Source organism: Echiichthys vipera (genome assembly GCF_963691815.1).
Source record: "Echiichthys vipera genome assembly, chromosome: 1".
Classification (NCBI taxonomy): Eukaryota; Metazoa; Chordata; class Actinopteri; order Perciformes; family Trachinidae; genus Echiichthys; species Echiichthys vipera.
Window position 1 is genome coordinate 11,999,259 of NC_139826.1, and position 20,744 is coordinate 12,020,002.

At 40.0% G+C, this 20,744-nt stretch overlaps 1 protein-coding gene across 1 annotated transcript; it reads left to right on the forward strand.

The window, feature by feature from the left end:
• Positions 1-294: 294 nt before the first annotated feature.
• Positions 295-13,907, forward strand: sv2ba (synaptic vesicle glycoprotein 2Ba; the record flags this gene model as incomplete). The annotated part of the gene is made up of 12 exons (XM_083912078.1): positions 295-772; positions 5,265-5,445; positions 7,957-8,108; positions 8,485-8,618; positions 9,212-9,301; positions 10,794-10,907; positions 11,035-11,123; positions 11,375-11,539; positions 11,644-11,777; positions 12,046-12,246; positions 12,357-12,516; positions 13,724-13,907. 12 exons carry the CDS (start codon positions 295-297, stop codon positions 13,905-13,907), a joined length of 2,082 nt encoding a protein of 693 aa, XP_083768204.1.
• Between the last annotated feature and the right edge of the window lie 6,837 nt (positions 13,908-20,744).

Below are 20,744 nucleotides of genomic sequence, written 5' to 3' on the forward strand. Positions count from 1 at the left end.
CTCTGCTGTTCTGCTGAGAGATCATTTGTGATGTGTGTGGTGTCTATTGTGTTTTAGGTTCAGCATGCAGCACTGTGCAAATCAAGGAAGGTAATAGTCTTTCAACGCAGCCATTGAGGCCTTAAATTTGAGACCAAGACTCCTCAGAAGATCGCCCAGAATACCTGCAGCCACACTGAAAGCTCACGTCTCCTAGGGAGGATTATGCCATTATAGCTGACAACTTGGGCTTCCTCAGAGTACGACGGCTAGAAGGCAAAGTCAGTCCCGCTCCACTTACACCCGGCATTAACAATGGATGACCCCTATCACAACAACCTGAACCAACAGGTGACAGAAGGTGGAGAATACACCTACACCCAGGATGGAGGAGGTCAAGACGGTTACCCTTACCAAACGGACTACCCTCCTCAGGAAGAGGATGCCCGTAGCGATGCCACGGAGGGCGCAGACGATGATGAGCAGATGTATGAGGGGGAGTACCAAGGCGTCCCCCACCCCGACGAGATCAAAGAGGCGCGGCGGGCAGCTCGGATGGAGGCCAGGAGGAAAGCCCGTCAGGCCGCTCAGCAGGAAGAGGAGGAGGAGAACCTGCCAGAGCAGTATGAGACCCTCATGGAGGATTGTGGCCATGGACGCTTCCAGTGGACTCTGTTCTTCGTGCTGGGCCTGGCGCTCATGGCTGATGGAGTGGATGGCTTCGTGGTGGGCTTTGTCCTTCCCAGTGCTGAGAAGGACATGTGCATATCCAACTCTGACAAAGGATTGCTAGGTAAGTGACAGCAAAGTGAAAGAAGGTGGAAATAGAGGTTTTTACTGAGTGTATGTAGTAAAAACTTGGTTCTAGTTTTTCATTCTGAAATGAAAATAAAAAAGAGTTTTGTTTGAAGAAAAAGGCTTTCATTTCAACCAATTATGTGTTGCTGGGGATATGAATCTTAATATAAAAGTTCATGGTCATCCATCCAGTAGTTCCTTTTTGTACCATGAATGTACCAAATTTCACAGCATTCATTGAACACTGACAGACATTGCTCTTCTTCCAACCATGCAGTTAGCATGGCTTAACACTAATCTAGCAACCGCATTTCTCCAAAACAGCCTTTTGGTAACCTACTAGCTAATTCTAAAGATTTGTCGAGGAGCTCCAATCTTTTACCAGAGAGGAGGATATCATCAGTGCAATGATCTGCTGTTGTGCTCGGATGAAACCAAATCCTGCATGTTTGGCTTTTGATGGCACATGGTTGCAGACCACTGCGTCAGACAGAAATATACGCCAGACGCTTGGAGCAATTATGCATAAAGAACATAACCAACCTTGTGTGTCCTGATAGATTATGGGTCCTTTGTGAGCCACCAGATTGAATCACTGGAGAGTGAGGCTTGGCGTTGGTAATACAAGCATCTGGAAGTTGACCTGAGGGAAACCACCCCATGTTAACGGTTTAATTATGTTAAATACCAGACATAGAAATAAGTGCTGTGTATTAAGTGTATATTAAGTTTCCTTTATTTCCTGCTAGATTCAATTGTTCCCAAATACTTTACTGTGTACTGAAATACTGTACTGTGGAACAACAGTAAACAATGAAATTTGTATGCAGCATAGACCCAACTTACTGGGAAATGTGCCTTGAAAGCGCCTGTTCCTCACTTTCTGTGCAGACAACCAAACTGCAAATTAAAGCCCCTCACCTTATTTCCCAGGCCTCTTGTGTAGCCAGGCAATGCAGCAGATTGCACATCGCTCATTTCATCTTAACAACAGGCTCCTGGGATGAGGCATTGCAAGAGATTGATGAGCAACCTGGTGGTGATTGTATTCAGTGTGTGTTCCCAGGCTAATATGGAGCATGTTGCACCAGTCAGAGAGCCTGGAGGCCTGCAGCGCCCAGTGCAGAGCTGTCAGATACGCTTCAGGCCTCTGACAGGCTGTGGTAGCAGGAGGAAGGCCTGGTGAAAATGAAATCACAGCGTCTGTTTGTGCAGAGCGGGAGGGGAGCACTGATCATCAGCTGAGAATATGAATCAGATCTGCAGAATGATCCTTTTTGATTCATGCTCATGCTCCGTTCACCACTCACCAGAGCAGAAATGGGTTTAATCTTAGTCTTTGATAGCAGATAGACTCCCAAACCTTTTGTTAAAAACAGGAGGATGGTTGGTGCACTTTATTGGATTTAGTGTCTAATCTATAGAGTGGAAATACAAGAGTTTAATAGTGGGAGACACAATACTGGAGACAAAGAGAAGCATGTTCTGGCAGGTTTTAAATCTCAGGCTTTATGTGGTTGCAGAGATTTCACCAGTTATCTCAAAGAAAATTGCTAAACTTGCAATGCAGCTAATGCATTTCTGCAATAAAACTGGAATTGCGAATTAAAAAACTCATGCATAAATTATGAGTTGGTTTAATGATGCGTCCCTGCTGCTAAAGAGATAATCTAGAATATATTTGGTGAGACTAGACATCAATAGAAGCAGATGTCCATTTCCTTGATGTATTTTTCCTTTTGGTCGACTATGATTTTCTATTTTTTTTGTCAATGATCAACGAAAATGATCAACTTCTTTTGCCGTCGTTGCTGTTACATAACATATAAAATCACTATTTCTGTACCAGGAGACTTGTTTTGCACAATCATTATGTGTAAAATTCTTATTAAGTCTTTGAAACAACAAACTATAGTTTTAAACAGATGACTTACTTAATTGTGTTGCACCATTAAAACTTGCAAAATATATATAAGTATATAATATAAGTATGTGTAGCTAGCTAATGTATCTTAGATAGTAAAGATCATGACAGTAATGTGTAAATCAGTTGCTCTGTCTAATAAAAAGCTATTAACAGTTAACAGGAAGCCCTTAAGTATCAGTTTCACGTGATTTTGATTGAGTGGTTAATATCTGATTATGCTAATGTAACGAGAACTTAGTCTAACATTACTGGCATAACAATTTGTTATTTGAGATAAGCTATATTGTGTTATATTTATTGTTAAATGTACAGTATGTTAGTCTGGTTTACTGGATGCACAGTGCTGGGTTAAGTGCTATCTATTTTGCAAGGGCACCGTATGCTTAACTCCCCCCGTCTGACGCATATCCCACTTCACTTAACTCTCAATTCCAAACAAGTCAGATCATTAGCAAGCTAGCATTAGTTTTGTCAGTAGGTTCAGTTAGCTACGCAACAGCTACACCCGGCTGTAAATATTAACAGCAAGAACATTTCTTTGTAAGAAGTACCATCGCAACCTGTTTTGATTTAGTGATGTGCAAAATTTTACTTGTGTTATAGGCTAATATATATTATATATGGGACTAAGTCTGGACTTCTGAACAGCTGGTTCATCAACCGGGAATAACTTAAATCAATATTGTTGTTCAATAGCAGGACAAAGTATTGTTTCAAGGCATTTCACTGCCATTTTGGAATAACGCTGTCATGTGTCTATTGTTCAGCATTATAAAGACCCACGTTACATTCCCTTAAATGTTACACTGTTGTATGGATATTGTACAATCAGCACTGCTCCAGCTCCAGACCACACACACCAAAACAATAATCATAAATAATGACCATTTCAATCATAATGTGCAGTACTTTTGTTTTTCCTCTGTGCCTCAGTGTAAATTTGTAACTTTAAAACACTTACAAATTCTGTATATATTTCTCCTGTTATTCTTATATTTTTATATTTCCCTGTGTTTATATTGTTCATTATTTTTTCTAAAATGTATTGTTTCTTATTGATGCTTCCTCTATGTGTGCTATCCACTTGCTGCTGTGAATAAGAAATGTCCCCTCTGTGGGACTAATAAAGGAATATCTTATCTCATATTGCTGAAGCATCAATGAGTAATTAGCGTAATTTCTTACATCTGCAATGAAACTGAATTTCAAGCTAAGTCATCGATCGGAAAAGCCATATCTGTGTTAATTATGTATACAGGTTAATCTCTGTAGATAGTAGCTTACATATTGTATCTTTGAAGAACGCAGACTCTGTAAGGGTCCGCACTGTTTTTCCGAGTAAGTTCATTACATCTGCATCTAGATGTGCTGAGTGAACTTAAAGGGCTCTCTATTTTAATACCTCAAGAAAAAAGAAAAATACATTTTTCTCCTCCAGAAATTTAGTGTCTTCACTATGCACAAGGACACTTTAACAGGCAAATAGACGCTGCAGGGGTTGATTTTGGTCCTCCACTGTAAGGACAGGCTGTAATCACAAGGCCACCCTGTCAACACGTCCATGTACATACCAAAGGCATAAACATTGCCTTAAGCAACAACTTGGCCAATATATTAGGGGACATATTAGCCTTGACTCTTTGTCTCCTGATGCCCTGAGCAGTCTCTTGTTGATTGAGTTAGAGATGTGCAGCTTGGCGTGTAAAGCACCGGGCCATTTGGATAGTCTAGTAATCCACAGGGAAGGTGCACACTATGGCTCCACGTGCTGTTAAGCTGCTTAGTCCCACTGTAATTAGGGCTGTGTGTAGTAAAACACAGAGCAGGCAGGAGGTATGGGTCCAAAGGTTTAAACAACACGGTGAGGAGGATGGCCGAGTCTGGGTCTGTGTCAGGAATCAAACCTACAAAGGTTTGATTCCTGACACAGACAGGCGGCAGGGGAACATATTACTCTCCCCGGAGACATAAAAAGGAAGTACATCATCATTGTTATCTCCTTGGTGCAGTCGTGGGTAGCACAGTTGGTCACTGTTAATAGCTGTTGCTTGACAACAAAAAGCAATGGCAGAGTAGGCTTCCTACCAACTGCATGCTGGGATATGCTCCAGGTTTCTGTGACTTAGAGTGGAAATCTGCAGATCAAAAAGTGAGAAAATGAATTTGCACCATTAAAGTATATAATCAAAGTAACAATTAAATGTCAGATTTTAAAATATGTACGGTGAATATGGTGGAAGTGATGCACTCTTAGATGACTCAAAATCATTATGACTTGTATTACTCAGTCAAATTTCTGGAAATGCTGTTATCAGTCCGGGTATATTTACACATAAGGAAGGATGCATCACACTGAATTACTCTTTTCCTCTGTCTTCATACAAGGGTAAAGGGAGCCCCCTTGTGGAGATCAGTACTCCCGGCCTTCAATAACTCTACTATGGTTATTTTTCCAGTGATTTTTGTGTGTTTAGATGTGTGCACATAAGTGTAAAGGTCTAAATACCTTTAATGTGTAAATGCCTCCAAATGAGGTTTGTGTCTGTGTGTGTATTTACAGGTCTGCTGGTGTACGTGGCCATGATGGTGGGAGCGTTGGTGTGGGGGGGTCTGTGTGATAAGATGGGGAGGAGGAAGTGTCTGATCTACGTCCTGACCATCGACCTGGTCTTCTCCTTCCTGTCCTGCTTCGCTCAGAGCTACGGCTTCTTCCTTTTCTTCAGGTTCTGCTCGGGCTTTGGGTGAGACATGTTTACGTTTACATTGGCAGGGTACACAAAAACATATCCACTGGCTTTTTATAATGACTGACCTTTTCCGATATTTATCCTTTTAGTAGAAACAAGAAAGTCTAAGATTTTTGTTGTGTGCAGTAGCATTTCCTAAACAAGTGCCCTCTACCAGTGGCAAGAGATCAACACATCCTCATACCTAAACATAGCGGTCCGAATTTAAGGGAAAGGTTCAGGAAGATTTAGGAAAAGATTATGGTTTGGGTTATATGAATCTGTTTATTATGTTACTTAAAGTTGTACTCCGTAATATTTTCATCTATTGAATTGTCTTTTAAGTTACTATCTATCAAAGAGTGAGTTAACAAAAATGGTGATTGATCATTCGACCCACTTATGAAAGAGCTTGTACTTGCCTTTTTGCTAAGTACTCCAATATCCGTGTCTGTGGTGACATTCCCGGGCTAGGTGTAAATCCGCCGCCATGTTAGTTACGCTGCTGACACCGTTTGGTCTTCTGGCCCAGATCGTCACCAACAGTTATGCTGCGTTTACTTGTAATCGGAAATAGGGAACCTCAACTTCTGAGTCAGGCTTGTAGTAAGGGAAGAGGTTTAAGTGGAACATGTCTGTGTGTATGGATTTAGGAGGGTAACATATAGGGGGACGGACTGGAAGTAGAGAGGTGAATGTGTATCAATACAGTTTACAAAAGAGCAAAAAATAAATGGATTGATTAATGGTCAAAACACAAAGTTACCATGAGCGTGACAATATGGAGGGCTATGAAAGAACAGGCTCATCTGCAGTTACATCTTACCGCCAAAGATGCCGCTAGAAACAAGGTATCTCACTTCTTATGGAGTACAACTTTAACATAAACCTCTTCTCTACGTGGATTTTATTGCTCCTTATACTACGTCACCTAACTTCCTCCTTAATTACTACAGCCACCAGAGGTCGCCGCTACTATAAATTTAAATATTGGATCTTGATCATAAACTGTAAGTATGGATGTACGCAAAGAATAATGAAGAGCCCTTGTACAGCTTAGTGTGGGTGGCTCTGGCTGACTCCCGAATGATCCAAAAATGGGCAAAGGTTGTGGAACTGAGGTTTGGTTGGTTTCTAATATAATCAAGCGGGTGAGTTATACGAAAATGCGCCCCCTGTACAGTTATTACAGGGATTGAGTCGCTTTTGGAACCAGCCTCAAATGGCCATTCGAGGAACTGCAGTTTCTTTGCGTCGACTTCATTTTTCAGTTGCTGCTCTGTTATAATGAGCTGCTTGAACAAACGATCTATGGGGTCGTATTTAAAATAAGACACCTGACATTTAAGCAAGATGAGTAATAGGAAGAGCCCTCAAAACAAACATTGGACGGTCAAGATATAATTCAAGAACACCAGTCGACTCAATTAAGGCATTATTTCCCTTATTAATATAACACATTTACATAGTTACTGCATACAATGACATTTCTGTTTATACTTTATTAGACTGTCTTATCACACCAATTAAAACAAGGGAGCAATGCTCTTTGCTTTATTTAAATTTGAGTTGTATTACTGACTTGCAGACCTGCAGTCGCCAGCTCTTTTGCTGTGCACTGATCGATTTTGCAACTTTCAGAGACACATTTCCTTTGATAATGATTATAGCCTGAGAGTACCCAGACCTGCAGTATTGATGTTAGCTGATCAAGCTTTTTGCTAAGCAAAAAAAGGTCACAGAAATAAAATGTTCAGCTGTAGCTGAGACACTGTGATAATGAGCCCCATGTTAGTTAGACACTTGAATCTGCTAAAGTACTTGGTTTTCTGTTTTCACAAAACACAAGGAGCAGGCACACTCTATAGCCTTCGAAAAGCTTGAGTTTGTCTTGATTAAACATAGTGGTGGCATTGGTACAAGTTTTGTTGTCCTTCATGTGATTTCTCCACTGTATGCATGCATATTTTATGTACTCAGGTTTTCTGTTTAAACTGGTGTTAAATAGGGAAATGTCACTGAAATCATCCAAAAATAATTATCAATAGTAATAAATAAATATATTTATTATGATTTTGGTCAAAGACCTGTCCACATAATATATACCAAATATAAAATAAGATGCCAAAGATCTGAGTATGCCCTAACCCTTAAACAAAGCTAGTGCTGAAATGTCCCTATTGGTTCCAGCCATAAAACATTCAAACTCATGGTATGAACATTTTTAATGATTTTTTCCCCTGTATATTCAAATAATTTCCTCTACTTAATTTTATGCTCAGTAATGGCATCATACTGAACACTGAGAGCCCTCGGAAAAAGCTGACCACCAAAAACTATCCACAAAGTATTCAGTCACCAACAGGAATTCATCATTATCTCACAAAATGCATTTTATTTTAAGTATTAAAAACTGGCTTTCCAGAATCGGGGTATTACCTTGTGGGTCCATTCTTTAAAAAAAAAAAAAAGTTTAGTTAAGGAAGAGATTTTATTTTCTGAGATGTCTTGTGATTCCTCCCACAGAATCGGCGGCTCCATCCCAATAGTGTACACCTACTTCACAGAGTTTCTGCAGATGGATAAACGTGGAGAGCATCTGAGCTGGCTCTGCATGTTTTGGATGCTGGGAGGCCTGTACGCCTCCTTCACCGCCTGGGGAATCATCCCTCACTATGGTAACACACAAGCGTAGACTCACATAACCAGACACACACGTAGTAGACAGTTTTACATCAACTCAGGAGCCAGAGATCCTATTTTCTATAATACACTGGAGGAGCATTCCAATATTTTGTCTTTTCAATCTGCATGATAGGATGTGGATACAATCATTTTTGTGCTTGCCAATATGCCACTAAAATATGACACTTAAACAAGTAAAAAGGTTTCCACATCAGGAATTGCAGATGACAGCAAGTAGATACACTGGTGCATAACATAAGTTTCGTACATACAAAATATCTGTTTTGTTGCACTGCAGTATTAATATGATTTGAATATTAAAATGAGTCCTTGACATATTAGCATGCTAATAGATGGATGGCTTTCCAGGCTGGGGCTTCGCCATCGGTTCAGAGTTCCAGATCCACAGTTGGAGAATATTCATTCTGGTGTGTCTCTTCCCTGCGCTGGCTGCACTTGTCGGAGTCATCTTCATGCCTGAGAGCCCTCGTTTCCTCCTGGAGGTCAGTTTGAGTGTTGCCTGATTAAAATACTCAAGATGAAAATATGTGGTTTGATTGTCTGCAAAACATTCAAACATATTTATCTTTAGTGCTAACACAGGAGAGATTAACAACAAAAACATTGAGATGTACGCTCCATATCCTAATTTTCATTATGTCAGTGCACAGTATTAAACATCAAGCTGTGATTGGTTAAAATGTTGAGTCATCCTCAGCGACCACAGCAACATCCCACTGCTGTGCAAAGGTAGCGAAAGGCTGCTAAGGCGCCACCAAAACACCACCCACCCCTGTTTCTCATCCAGGACATTGTCAGACCTTTAACCACATGTGGTATTGTATTTGTATGTTACAGCAGGGCTGCTCCAACATGTTCATATCACACACCCCCAAATTATCACACATTTTACCCATCTGATAAGAGGCAGACCTCATGGGAACATTGTCACACAACTGCATCTGGCTGCAGTGTATGTGGGAAATAAACATGGCATAAACCCTGAGGGGTTTCATAGAACACGGTTATGAAATCGGTTATGTGGACATTGACGGGTGAGTTTGTATGTGTGTGTGTTTATTTTTTGTTTTTTCAGAGTGCCCGACATGATGAGGCGTGGATGGTCCTGCGACAAGTTCACGACACCAACTGGAAGGCCAAGGGGGAGCCAGAGAGAGTCTTCACTGTAAGCCTTTATTTACAGCACTCACTCAGCACCTGTTATTTAATTTAGCGGTTCATTAACAAAATAGATATACATCTGATCAGCTGTCACAAATGTCATAAATTATTGCAATGGTACATTCATCTGTAAGTCATGACAGTGAGCAGTTATGCAATAGTTTTTTTTTCTTTCACAGCAGTCATTTTGACATGTCCTAGTAGGAAAAACACAGGTGTTACTAATCCTGTGTTGTATTTACCTCGGAAATCGGAGGTCGGAAGTGGGATTGACATCACACCTGAGTTGACCGCATTCAATTACGTCGTCATTACAAGACGGAAAACCATTGTATTTAATAGGTTGGGAGACGCTAGCTAGGTTGGGGGACGCTAGCTAGGTTAGCTACTGTTAGCAATACCAGTTGATTGAATGATTAATTGAAATGTTAATGTTTGATTCTATAAATAATATAAAAAATAATACGAAAAAGCAATATTAACGTACCATGGCAGAGAAAAAACACATACAGAAATAATTTAAGCAACAAAAAAAAAGATAAACTTGAACATAGATTAATTTAATTTACGTTAAAATAAAACGACAAGTAGCAGGAAGAAGTACACTATCTAATCGCACTCCTGCTCTGTAATTAGTAATAGTTAATTATTTATAATATTAATTTATATATATATATATATATATATATATATATATATATATAAATTAATCACCACTAATCTTTACTTTATAACAATATATAAATGAATAGCAACATATTTTATACATACTGTATATATATATCCTATTCTTATCTTATAACAATGCATATGTTTACAAAGACTTTAGCAACAGATGGACAACCCTACAAATGATTTATTGGGGCACAAATAAGACAGAAATGTCAATAAACAGTGTATTTATTCTTTATCATGTGTATATGGCATGGAGTGAAGCCATGGTAAAAGGAGGAACTCATCATGCCAGAAGAGCACAGGTGTAGATAACAGTTAATGATATTCCATTTAGCTGGTACGGTTTCAGGGTCCTGGAGTTGTGTATTCTGGTTCACTGTCGCACTGTCATAGCCTACTGAGACACTTGAATACAACAGAGCTATCATTAATTATATAAGTAACACCTGTTCTTTTCCTGCTGTGTCTCCTGTGAAAAAGGTGAAAAGACACAATATGTGATAGAACATGTGAAAAAATAAAGGAAATAAACAAGGTAACTTTGCAAATATGGCATATGCGGTATGTAATTACATAATATAAAAAAATATTAAATAGCAATAAGCTCAACTTCTTGTTTTATAAGGTGGGTTTGAATATCAGTGAAAATAGCCAATGACTATTTATAGTGTGTAGCTTTTATTTCCCGGATAGCCAATGCCTTTTACGGTTCTCATTAAATCCAGTTTCAAATCTTTAAATGAAATTCTGTTGCTTTCTGTTGAAACGCAATCCTGAAAAAAAGATAATGCTGTATTTCCAAACTGTTCTTTTTTGTGAAGGCGACCAACATTAAGACCCCACAAACTCAGGAAGATGAGTTCATAGAGATCCAGAGTGACACTGGAACTGCCTTCCAGCGATGGACCGTCAGACACATGACGATGCTGCAACAGGTCTGCAGACCGCTCCTCCACTAGACTTCAACAGAATCCGTAGAATAAAAAAAATAACTTTGCATTTGTCATATTTAAAGTGAGTGTGTTTTCCTGCAAACCTTACATCTGTCTTTACCTCTTTCAGGTGATGGCTAACATCATGTCGCTTTCAGCCCCAGAGCTCAGACTGCAAGGCCTCTTCCTGGTTATTGTCTGGTTCTGCTTGGCCTTCAGGTAGCAACAAATCTGTTTAACCTGCACATTCATGTAGAAATATGAGGCAAAACCGTCCCAGCACACTGCATTTTAATCTTCAAAATTCTCCAAGGCAGAGCTATCTGGAGAAAAAAAAGAATATCACTGACAGTGGCCCAAAACAAGCAAAAAAACACCCATATTTTCTCACTTAACCCTGTGATAATATCTAGCTATGCAGATCATTTTGTTTTAATGTGCTAAGGTTTGTATGTGTCCATGTGTATCAGCTATCACGGCCTGGGAGTGTGGTTTCCTGATATGATCAAGTACATGCAGTATGAGGAGTATGAGTCCAAGGTCAGAGTGTTCCATCGGGAACGCGTCGAGCGCTTCCACTTCAACTTCTCTCTGGTCAACCAGATCCACCGTGAGGGAGAGTACGTCCATGACAAGTATGTTTCCTCTGCCCCTCACACACACATATAAAAACATATATTCATATCATATTTGTATATTAAATACAGATACTTAATAAGATTTCTTTCCTTTCATTTAGGTTCGCAAACATTGAGATTAAGTCCGTGAAGTTTGAGGATTCTCTGTTTGAAAACTGCTACTTTGAGGATGTCAAATCAACCAACACCTTCTTTGAGAATTGCACCATCAAAAATACTGTCTTCTATAACACAGGTATCATGCAAAATTAGTGACGAATGATTGTAATACATTTTTTATTGCACACTGCTGGCTCCTTAAAGTCTAGAGCTCAATAAACTCAACTAATTACTGTTAAAAGAATATGTAAACATTAATGCTGCCCTTGCCCTTAGTCAAAGCATTTACACTTTCATCCAGCACTAAGAGGAGAAAACTTCTGTTTACAGATTGAAGTAAAGTCAAACCAAAAACTGTTAAACTGTTAAATCGTAATCCTTTCACACCCCTCGGTTCTCTCCAGACCTCTGGCAGGAAAAGTTCAAAGACTGTCGAATGGAGAACACCACCTTCCTCCATCCAAAGAAAGGCTGCCATCTGAACTTCCAGGAGGAGAATGACATCGTCATTTACATGGTCAGCTTCTTGGGAAGTTTGGCTGTGTTGCCTGGAAACATCCTCTCAGCATTGTTCATGGACAAGATAGGACGAATCAGAATAATAGGTGAGGTCAGCAAAAAACAGCATCAGTACAGTAACACTGGAAAGGTGTTTCTTTAGTATACAGTAATATTTGCCAAACCTGTTTTAGTATGTCATCATCTATCTTTCTAGGTGGTTCTATGTTGGCGTCGTCTGCCTGCACTTTTCTGTTGCTGCTAAGTTTCAGTCAAGGAGCTGTAATATGCTGGCAGTGTCTCTTCTATGGCGCCAGCGTGGCCGCCTGGAACGGACTAGAGGTCATTTCTGTGGAACTGTACCCCTCCTCTAAAAGGTACAGTCCAACTATCCCATTGGTAAAACAGTGTGATCTCTACCATATCACATCCTTCACTACCCATTCCCTGTAAGGGTTGTTCCATTAATTGTTCACTTAACTCTTCACCCAAACATTAAATGTCCAGTCATAGCTTAGCAACTGTGCACAGAGCAAGACTGGCAAGCTTTGAATTTCTTTACATGTGAATTGGTATGTATGGGGCTGTCGTAAGATAGACAGTTGATATCCAAAGCATTTTTCGAGTGGTGCCTTTTTTATCTTTCCAAACCAAAAACACAACAGAAAACATGTGGACTAGCATGCCCAGCTAACTATCTTACTGCAGTAGTAGTAATATCGTTTCCAAAGCCAGGCCGCATGTCATTTGCTATCCACGTTATTCTGTGGGTTGAAACATCCATGTGGAAGCAAAGAGATGCTGCAATATCAGAGTTTAAGCTAAAATGAGCAGATCAGTCCTCTAGCAACTCAAGCCAAACTCACTAACCAGGGTAAAGGCAGCGCTTGTTAAATTCATCAGTTAATCGTTATCCTCAAAACCACTTCTCTTGTAAGCGGTCCAACTATGTTGTCATAGTATGAGTTTCAATGAACCCACAGAGTTAGCAACAACAACTAATTACAGTAGCTTATGTTAGCTAACTAATTACAGGCTAGCGACAACATTTTTCCATCAAAATCGCTGATCGTTGGCTAGAAATTGTAAGCCTGTTGACCTTTGCAAGCCCTATTGTATCAAAAATCTAAAAACCAACTTATTTTATCATTTTAAACTGCATATGTTCCGTGTTATAACAGAAAGCTTGACAAGCATATCAATAGTAAGGGGATGGGAGTTGGTGAATGGTCAATGTAACACCTCTGTTAAAAGCCACGTGCCATTTTAACCTCTGCCCTGAAATGATGGCTCGACTACACTGCACCTAAAGGTAACCTACAGGACAATTATGCCTCCTAGCTAAAATGAGGAAATCTTATTCAACTGGACAAAGACAATAATTCATCTGATATGATTATTTTATTCTTTTAGGACAGCACACCTAAAACTTTTGCATTCTTACAATATTTTTCTAGATTTTAATTTATTCATGAGTCAGAGAGCAATTCACTCTCACCAAGAAATACACGAGTTGCACTGTCAAAGCATATTCAATTCATCAGTCTGTCACATAATCTTTTTTCTTTCTTTGTGACTCTGCAGAGGGACAGCTTTCGGTATCCTGAATGGGCTCTGTAAATTTGCTGCCATCCTTGGCAGCTCCATCTTCGCAGCCTTCATTGGCATCACTAAGATCATCCCTATCTTCCTGGCCTTCGCCGCCCTGGTCTGCGGAGGTCTGGTAGCTCTTAAGCTGCCTGAAACCCGGGAGAAAATCCTCTCTTGAAAAGCCAAACTCCTGCAGCCTCCAGGCCTCACCCACCGTACAGCTATGGGGAAAGTTTTTTGGACGTATCAACTTAAACTTAAATGGAAAGACAAGGAAAAAAAAGGCTGTGCTGTGCTAGCTGTGTTTATGAGTTATGATTTCAAATGTTGAAAACCTGTCTGGTTGCCTACGTGAACCTGTGTTTGCTTTCTGTTCCCTCTGTAAGCTCATCAGGCTGCCCAGCATTTCTGTCACATCATATAAAACTAGTGTTTGTCATTTCCTTTTTGTCATTTCCTGCCCATCCTCTTCTCACACACATACACGCCACACAGAGTGTAGAAAAAATTTATTGTTTGAGGTTTGTGTAAGAGAAAGATTAATATAAGATGAAATATGTTTGTACTTGAAAGGTGAAGTAGTTTGTGTTACCATGTTGTGCTTTGAGTTCATTCCCTGCTGAAAAAAGGAAAGAGAGAGGACTTAAAGTCATAACTTGGATTGGATTTGAATCCTGTTGTACTCATGCTGAGGCTCAGCAGCAATATCACTGCAGAGAAAAACGCCTCTTTGTTCACCCAGTCTTTATTTATTCTGCACTGTCCTGTGGTGTATAGTCTTCTTTAGCTCACATGTTGTTGAGATCTCTAGACATAAACCTGGATTGACTGTTTTGTTTAAACGTAGGAAGTTTGTTTCTGTTATTTTTGAATCCACTCCTGTTCATTTCTCCCAGCTGATCCAAATCCAACCTGAACAGCCGACCATATTCTCCTCCTGTTTGCCGTCTCGTCCTCGACCGAGACGTCGTGTCTGTAGAGCTGTGTTCTGTTAGGTGGTGGTGATAATGTAGAATCGAGTCTTATCTGTCACTTCTTGCCATGACAACGTGTAAGGAATGTTTCTGTTTGTTTAATGATTTCTTTTTCGTCTTTTTTTCTAAAAAAGAGTGATACAAAACTGTGAGATTAGATGTTTTGATATGATGCTCTCGTTTTAATGTTCTGATGAGGAACAGTTTTACAGAACCGGCTGCATTTCTGACAACACGTGTCAAGATTTCTAAGGAGCATGTTACTTTTTTGGCATGACTGAGCTGTGTGTGTGTATGTGTGTGTGCGGTTGTTATCCACATGTCTGTGAATTGACACAATAGTCTGACTACCAATACTATATATGTTGTTGTACATACTTTAGACCTGTGTATATTAGTTGTAAAATAGTAGCTCCATCATGACTTGAATAAAGCTGAGGGCTTATGATCCAGTTTCCTGGTTAAATAATTTATATGAATGTATATGAATGTATATGAATGTTGGAGAGTTTCTGATTGGACTTTAAAAAATACTTTTTGTTATTTTGGGAAATACGAGGGTGAAATAAGAAGATACCTGACGTAGGCTAAGTCCTCTGCAGCAGTCAGGGTTTTACATCTATCTTTTGGCCCATTGCTCTATGTCATTCCCTCTCTCTCTCTCTCTCTCCGTCTCTCTCTCTCTCTCTCTCTCTCTCTCTCTCTCTCTCTCTCTCTCTCTCTCTCTCTCTCTCTCACTCTCTCCGTCCCTCTCTATCAACACCTAATTAAGTGGTATCAATGTTCTCATAGTATTCTTGGTAAGAGAGCAAATAAGCGCACTTACCAAAATGTTGAACCTTTTGATTTCAGACAACTGACAACTAGCTGTGGTCCTGATCAGATGTAAAAATGAGTTAATGGATAGAGTACATAAGCACTACAGGGTTGCATTGTCTACATCTTTTCTAACAGGCAGAAGAACCCTGATTTTGAAAAATAAGCACAAAAAAGTATTTGTAAGTTTCTACAAGGAGTTTTTTAACTGGTTATGAAACAGTCTTAATTCAGTAAACAAGACCATCAGCAAGAATATATCTAATTTTTCTTTATGCCGTGCCACTCAGTCTGATTCCCTGCAAAATCAGACCAAACTATTTATGGAATGCAAGTTCACTAGAAACCCAAACCCATCGGCTTTCGATACAGAACGGTGCTTCAAATGCCTCTGAAATTGAGATGAATTGTGAGCCCATTGGTTTTCTCTGGGCACCAAAGTCCATCTGTGGCTGCAGGACCCGGATAACACAGCCCGGTTCCTAGGAGCCGACACTACACAGCTAGAGGCCCAGGCCATGCTGCTGGGCCCCGCTCAAGGGAAGGAAGTCAGAGAGAACCAGAAACACAACTGAGTGCTTCCCTCCTCGGGGATCAATAAAGTCAATTCGATACAATTTAATTCAATTCAGACCTTCAGACTCTGCTGCAGTTTCTAAAGGGAGTCTGGCCGCTGCAGACCTTTACAGGACAAGGTGGTGCTTATTGAAACACTCCGCCCTACGTGGTCTCATGGGAGGGCGTATAAATAGCACGCCACTTTTCATGACTTTCACGACTTTTCGCGTGCATGTCTACGCATATTAAGCTTTTCGCGTGTCATTTAACGCCCGTAGTTCCCCAGGGTTAAGGTTAGGCTTAGGGTTAGGGTTAGGGGTTAGGGTTAGGGTTAGGGCATTTCACGCCCGTTATTTCAGCCATCCTTCACATGAAATATTGATTTAAAAACAACCCTCTGACAGAAAGCTCCACCACTTCGTATTTCTCCGCAAGGTGGCGGAGTAATTGTAATTATACGCGAGATGGCTTGAGAGAAATAGCGTGTCATTCACACGCCTTTTGGTGAGACCAGGCTGCTCCGCCAAAGTCAATGCAAAATGAAAGTTCCTTGTTGTAACTTTAATCTGAAATAAATTTTGTTTGTCAAGACAAATTTGAATCTTCTGCTCGTACATTGCTCTTACTCTGAAACATGGTATATTTCAGGCATGATATCAGTAAGTGGGAGCTGCTGTTCCCATGCCAGTGGCAGCTGTGTGTCGAGGGGTAGGTGAGGAGGGCTTGTAAAAACATGGCAGCACACAAGTGTGAGCAAGTGCCAGTAGTAGGAGGATGTGTTTACTCTGGCTGAGGTGTGAAAGATACTATTGCTGATCTGTCCACCAGGTTTATCTTGATGTCAAACTAGAGGTCAGCTAACAGAAGACACGCCAGAAGTAATGATTTAATATGATCTAGTTTGACTTGAGTGAGATTTGGCTGATTCAAATATCTCAGATTGATTCCTACTAATCTAGGAGGCCTGGAATAATAACATTTATCAAACAGTCCCACAGAGGCAACACTCCTGCTCCTTAAGTCCTGTCTCAAACTAATGAATGTCAGTTCACTGTGTTAAGTTGCTCTGGTTAAGTTGTTCTGCTTCGAATGTCATTCTCTTACAATTAGAGGAAATTTACTGTCCTCCTCTGGCTGACCCCTTCAGTTCCAGCTATGTTTCACACCTAGGGTGCAGAATGTATCCCCCTTACCTACCACCTCACTCATTGACATGCACACACACACACAAACACACACAGACACACACACACACACACACACACACACACACAGACACACACACACACACACACGCACACACACAAACTCTTACATTTTATTTTCATTTGACTGTTGACTGAGTGATGCTGCCCTCATTTGTATGTGGTTACATTAAGAAAGTTGTTGATTATCTTCAGCAGTTTTATATTATTTTCTAATAATGGGACTTCTTCTAATAGCTGAACAGTAAACTGTGGCATAGAGCCCACAGAGCACCAAACCTTTGTCATTGTTTTGGGAAGCATTCAGAATCAGAATCAGAAATACTTTAATAATTGCAGGGGGAGATTGTTTTTGTTTCAAACTCCAGCTATACAAACAACATATTTGACAACAACAATATTATACATATAACATATTTGTAAAAACAGAAATATAAAACAGTATGTATATATATGAGGAGCTCTTTTCCAAAACGCTATAAATCCATTTGAATAGTTTTCAGGAAAATTACATTTTTTACCCAGACCCACACATTTGGTTAATATTCAATTTATCTTGTCAAAATGGTTTTTATGGCTCAGTCTGAACATGTTGAACGGACGGACAAAACAAAAAGCTCTCCCGCTTCAGAGCGCCGTCATGTTGGATCACATAGAACGCTCGCTGAATTCTGATTGGTCGAGAGGACGTATCGCATTTAGGCTAAAAATAGGTTTGGCGCTGGTCGCGGTTTGGAAAGGAACTGCATCTTGAGACCATTTTAAACTAGGAAATACAGAGATTTGGCATTAAACATTCATGAAGCAGTGAAAAGGTTCCGTATACAGCAAAGTGGCACGACAAACTCATTTGTTTTAAATTTGGCTTTTATCTCGTTTTGCAAAAAGAGCTCTTCATATATATATATATATATATATATATATATATATATATATATATATACAGTATATATTTCTATTTTATATATATATATATATAAAATATCGAATTTACAATGGTAATATATACAAATCAAAAGTACCGTAAAAATGTGCAAAGAACCGATTGTTTATGATTGAGTGCGTATTACAGAGAGCAGAGAGAAGAATCGTATAGAATGCCTTATTTGTATGTGCACTGTACGGCACACACTGCACACAAATGAAAGGAAACACCAATATAGTGTTTTATACATAGAACATTTTCATGCGTATCAAATCATTGAGCACTTGTTTTCTCATGGAAGCATTTGCATTTGTTGTTTCTCTCATTTATTCATTTTTTCTTTGATGAGCCTCATTTAAAATCTGGAACCATTTTGTGTTTTGACGTCTGACCCCAGCAACAGATTATTCCTCTGTACTGTTATTATGATCTTTTTTGTTACTTTTTTTTTCATTACTGTATCACTGTTGCACCAACCCAGTGTCCCCCACAATAATAATTGAAATTATGAAATCTAATTGGATTTTATTGCAAGCAGAGTGAGCACACTGGAGGTCGTGGTGGGGCTGACGGACTCAGGAGGCCCAGACAGGTGGCAGGCAGCCCAGCCTCAGAGCCTGCTGTGGATGTGCGCCCACCCAGAGGTGCCAAACTCCCAGCCAGGCTCCCACAGCCTCACCTTGGTCAGGGTGACTGGCAGGGTCGTGCTGCAGATTCAACTCTAGTTCACCCTGCCCTCAGCCTGACACAGCACACTTCTTACATTTAGTTTGTTCAGGGCGTATTATATTTAATCTTTAGTTGATTCAGTCATATTAAACACTTCACCACCTCTCAATAGTCAACCTGCTTTTCATTATTTAGCTCCGTGGAGCTGGTAGGGCTTCAGTGTTCTGGTCAAAGGAACTTAAGGGGACTCCAGGCAACAACATGCAGAGGAGCATTTTGGACGGTTTTGTGTGTCATCATTTTATCAGCAGCCCTGTCTTCTAAAAAATATGTTCCCATATGACAAACCTATTGTTGAGTTTAGCTTATTTTGATAGTTTATTTAACTGGGGCCGTGCACAACATAACTTTTGGGCCAGAGTTAGCTAAACAGCTAATTAACATCTGGGGTCCCTGGACATGAAAACATAAAAGACAATACAATACAAAGAATTAAAAACAATACAACACAGTACAATGGGCATATTACAAATACTTCTAATCAAAGTCCGTACATTCATTCATTCATCTTCAACCGTCCCTGTCGGGGTCGCGGGGGGCTGGAGCTGATCCCAGCCGACATCGAGCGTGAGGCGGGGTCCACCCTGGACAGGACGCCAGTCTATCACAGGGCACATTAAAGTCTGTACAAAGTACTTAATCAAACCCAAAGCACAATCTTTTTCGAACGCTAGCTCAGGAGTTTCGTTTCAAATCGCAACATTAACCAAGTTTAAAACGATCATTTCCCAACGTGTGGCGGTTGCTGGAAAACACAATTCCCTTGAAATATAATCTAGGAGACAGGGGTGTTCACAGAGTATTTTTTTAGTGATCTGTATTTCTGCTAGCCAGTTCTCCCTCCATCAGGGATGATAAAATATTTTTACCAAGCCAACCACAAAATGTTGGGAAAACTGAGAAAAATCATAAAACTATCCACTGTGTTTAAGTGGGATGGTTTATGCCAGGTGATGGAACAACGACTTACACAATATACAGAGAACTAACAGAAATGGCTCATAGTTTAACATTTATTTTTTTAAATGCTGCATGCAATCAGACTGGATCTGGACACAGATGCGGTGACTCAGCATTCACTCAGACATTCCTTTTTAAGGAAGAATTGTAGCCATGAGCAAGTAGTTGTATTGAAGAATGTGTTATCTCTGAAATTGAAAATATCTCATCTCTAATGTGTTCTTATTTTACTAGAAAGACAAACCAGAACGTTCAACGTCCATGTCAGAGTATTGCAATGTGCTTAAACACTTTGCTGTAAAGCAACAAAAGTTGGAATATCTGAGAGCTCTGCATCGTTATTTTGTATAAAAATGCATCGCTCTTCCTCAACAGATCTGATGTTGAAACCAAAACCTGGAGAAGCACAGGGGAAAGAGGGGACAGAGAGAGTTCGACAGTCTTTTCCAGCAGTAGCAGTTCTCACAGCTGAGGTGTGAAGTGACGCCTCCAGACTCATCAGTTCTCATCAGCGTGAAACTATCACACCTCTGCTTTAACTGGTTAATACAGGTCATTATACTTCATTAAAGGGATTCACATTTACATTTTTACCATGTAGGATACATGTTCCTATCCAGAAATACATTTAAAAAAAAGAGCTGCATTAGAGGAAGCTCCACCTCCAAGATCAAGATTTAAGAAAAAAGAGGAAAGATTAGAGATCACAGTCTGACTCGCTGTGACAATAAAGTAATCATGTTAGTGAGAGGTGTTGGGATATAAAGTGGAGATCAAGAGAAGAGCAAAACACGCTGATGTCAGGTTGGAGGTTGAGCGATGTGAGGAGGACGAAGGGAGACAAGGAC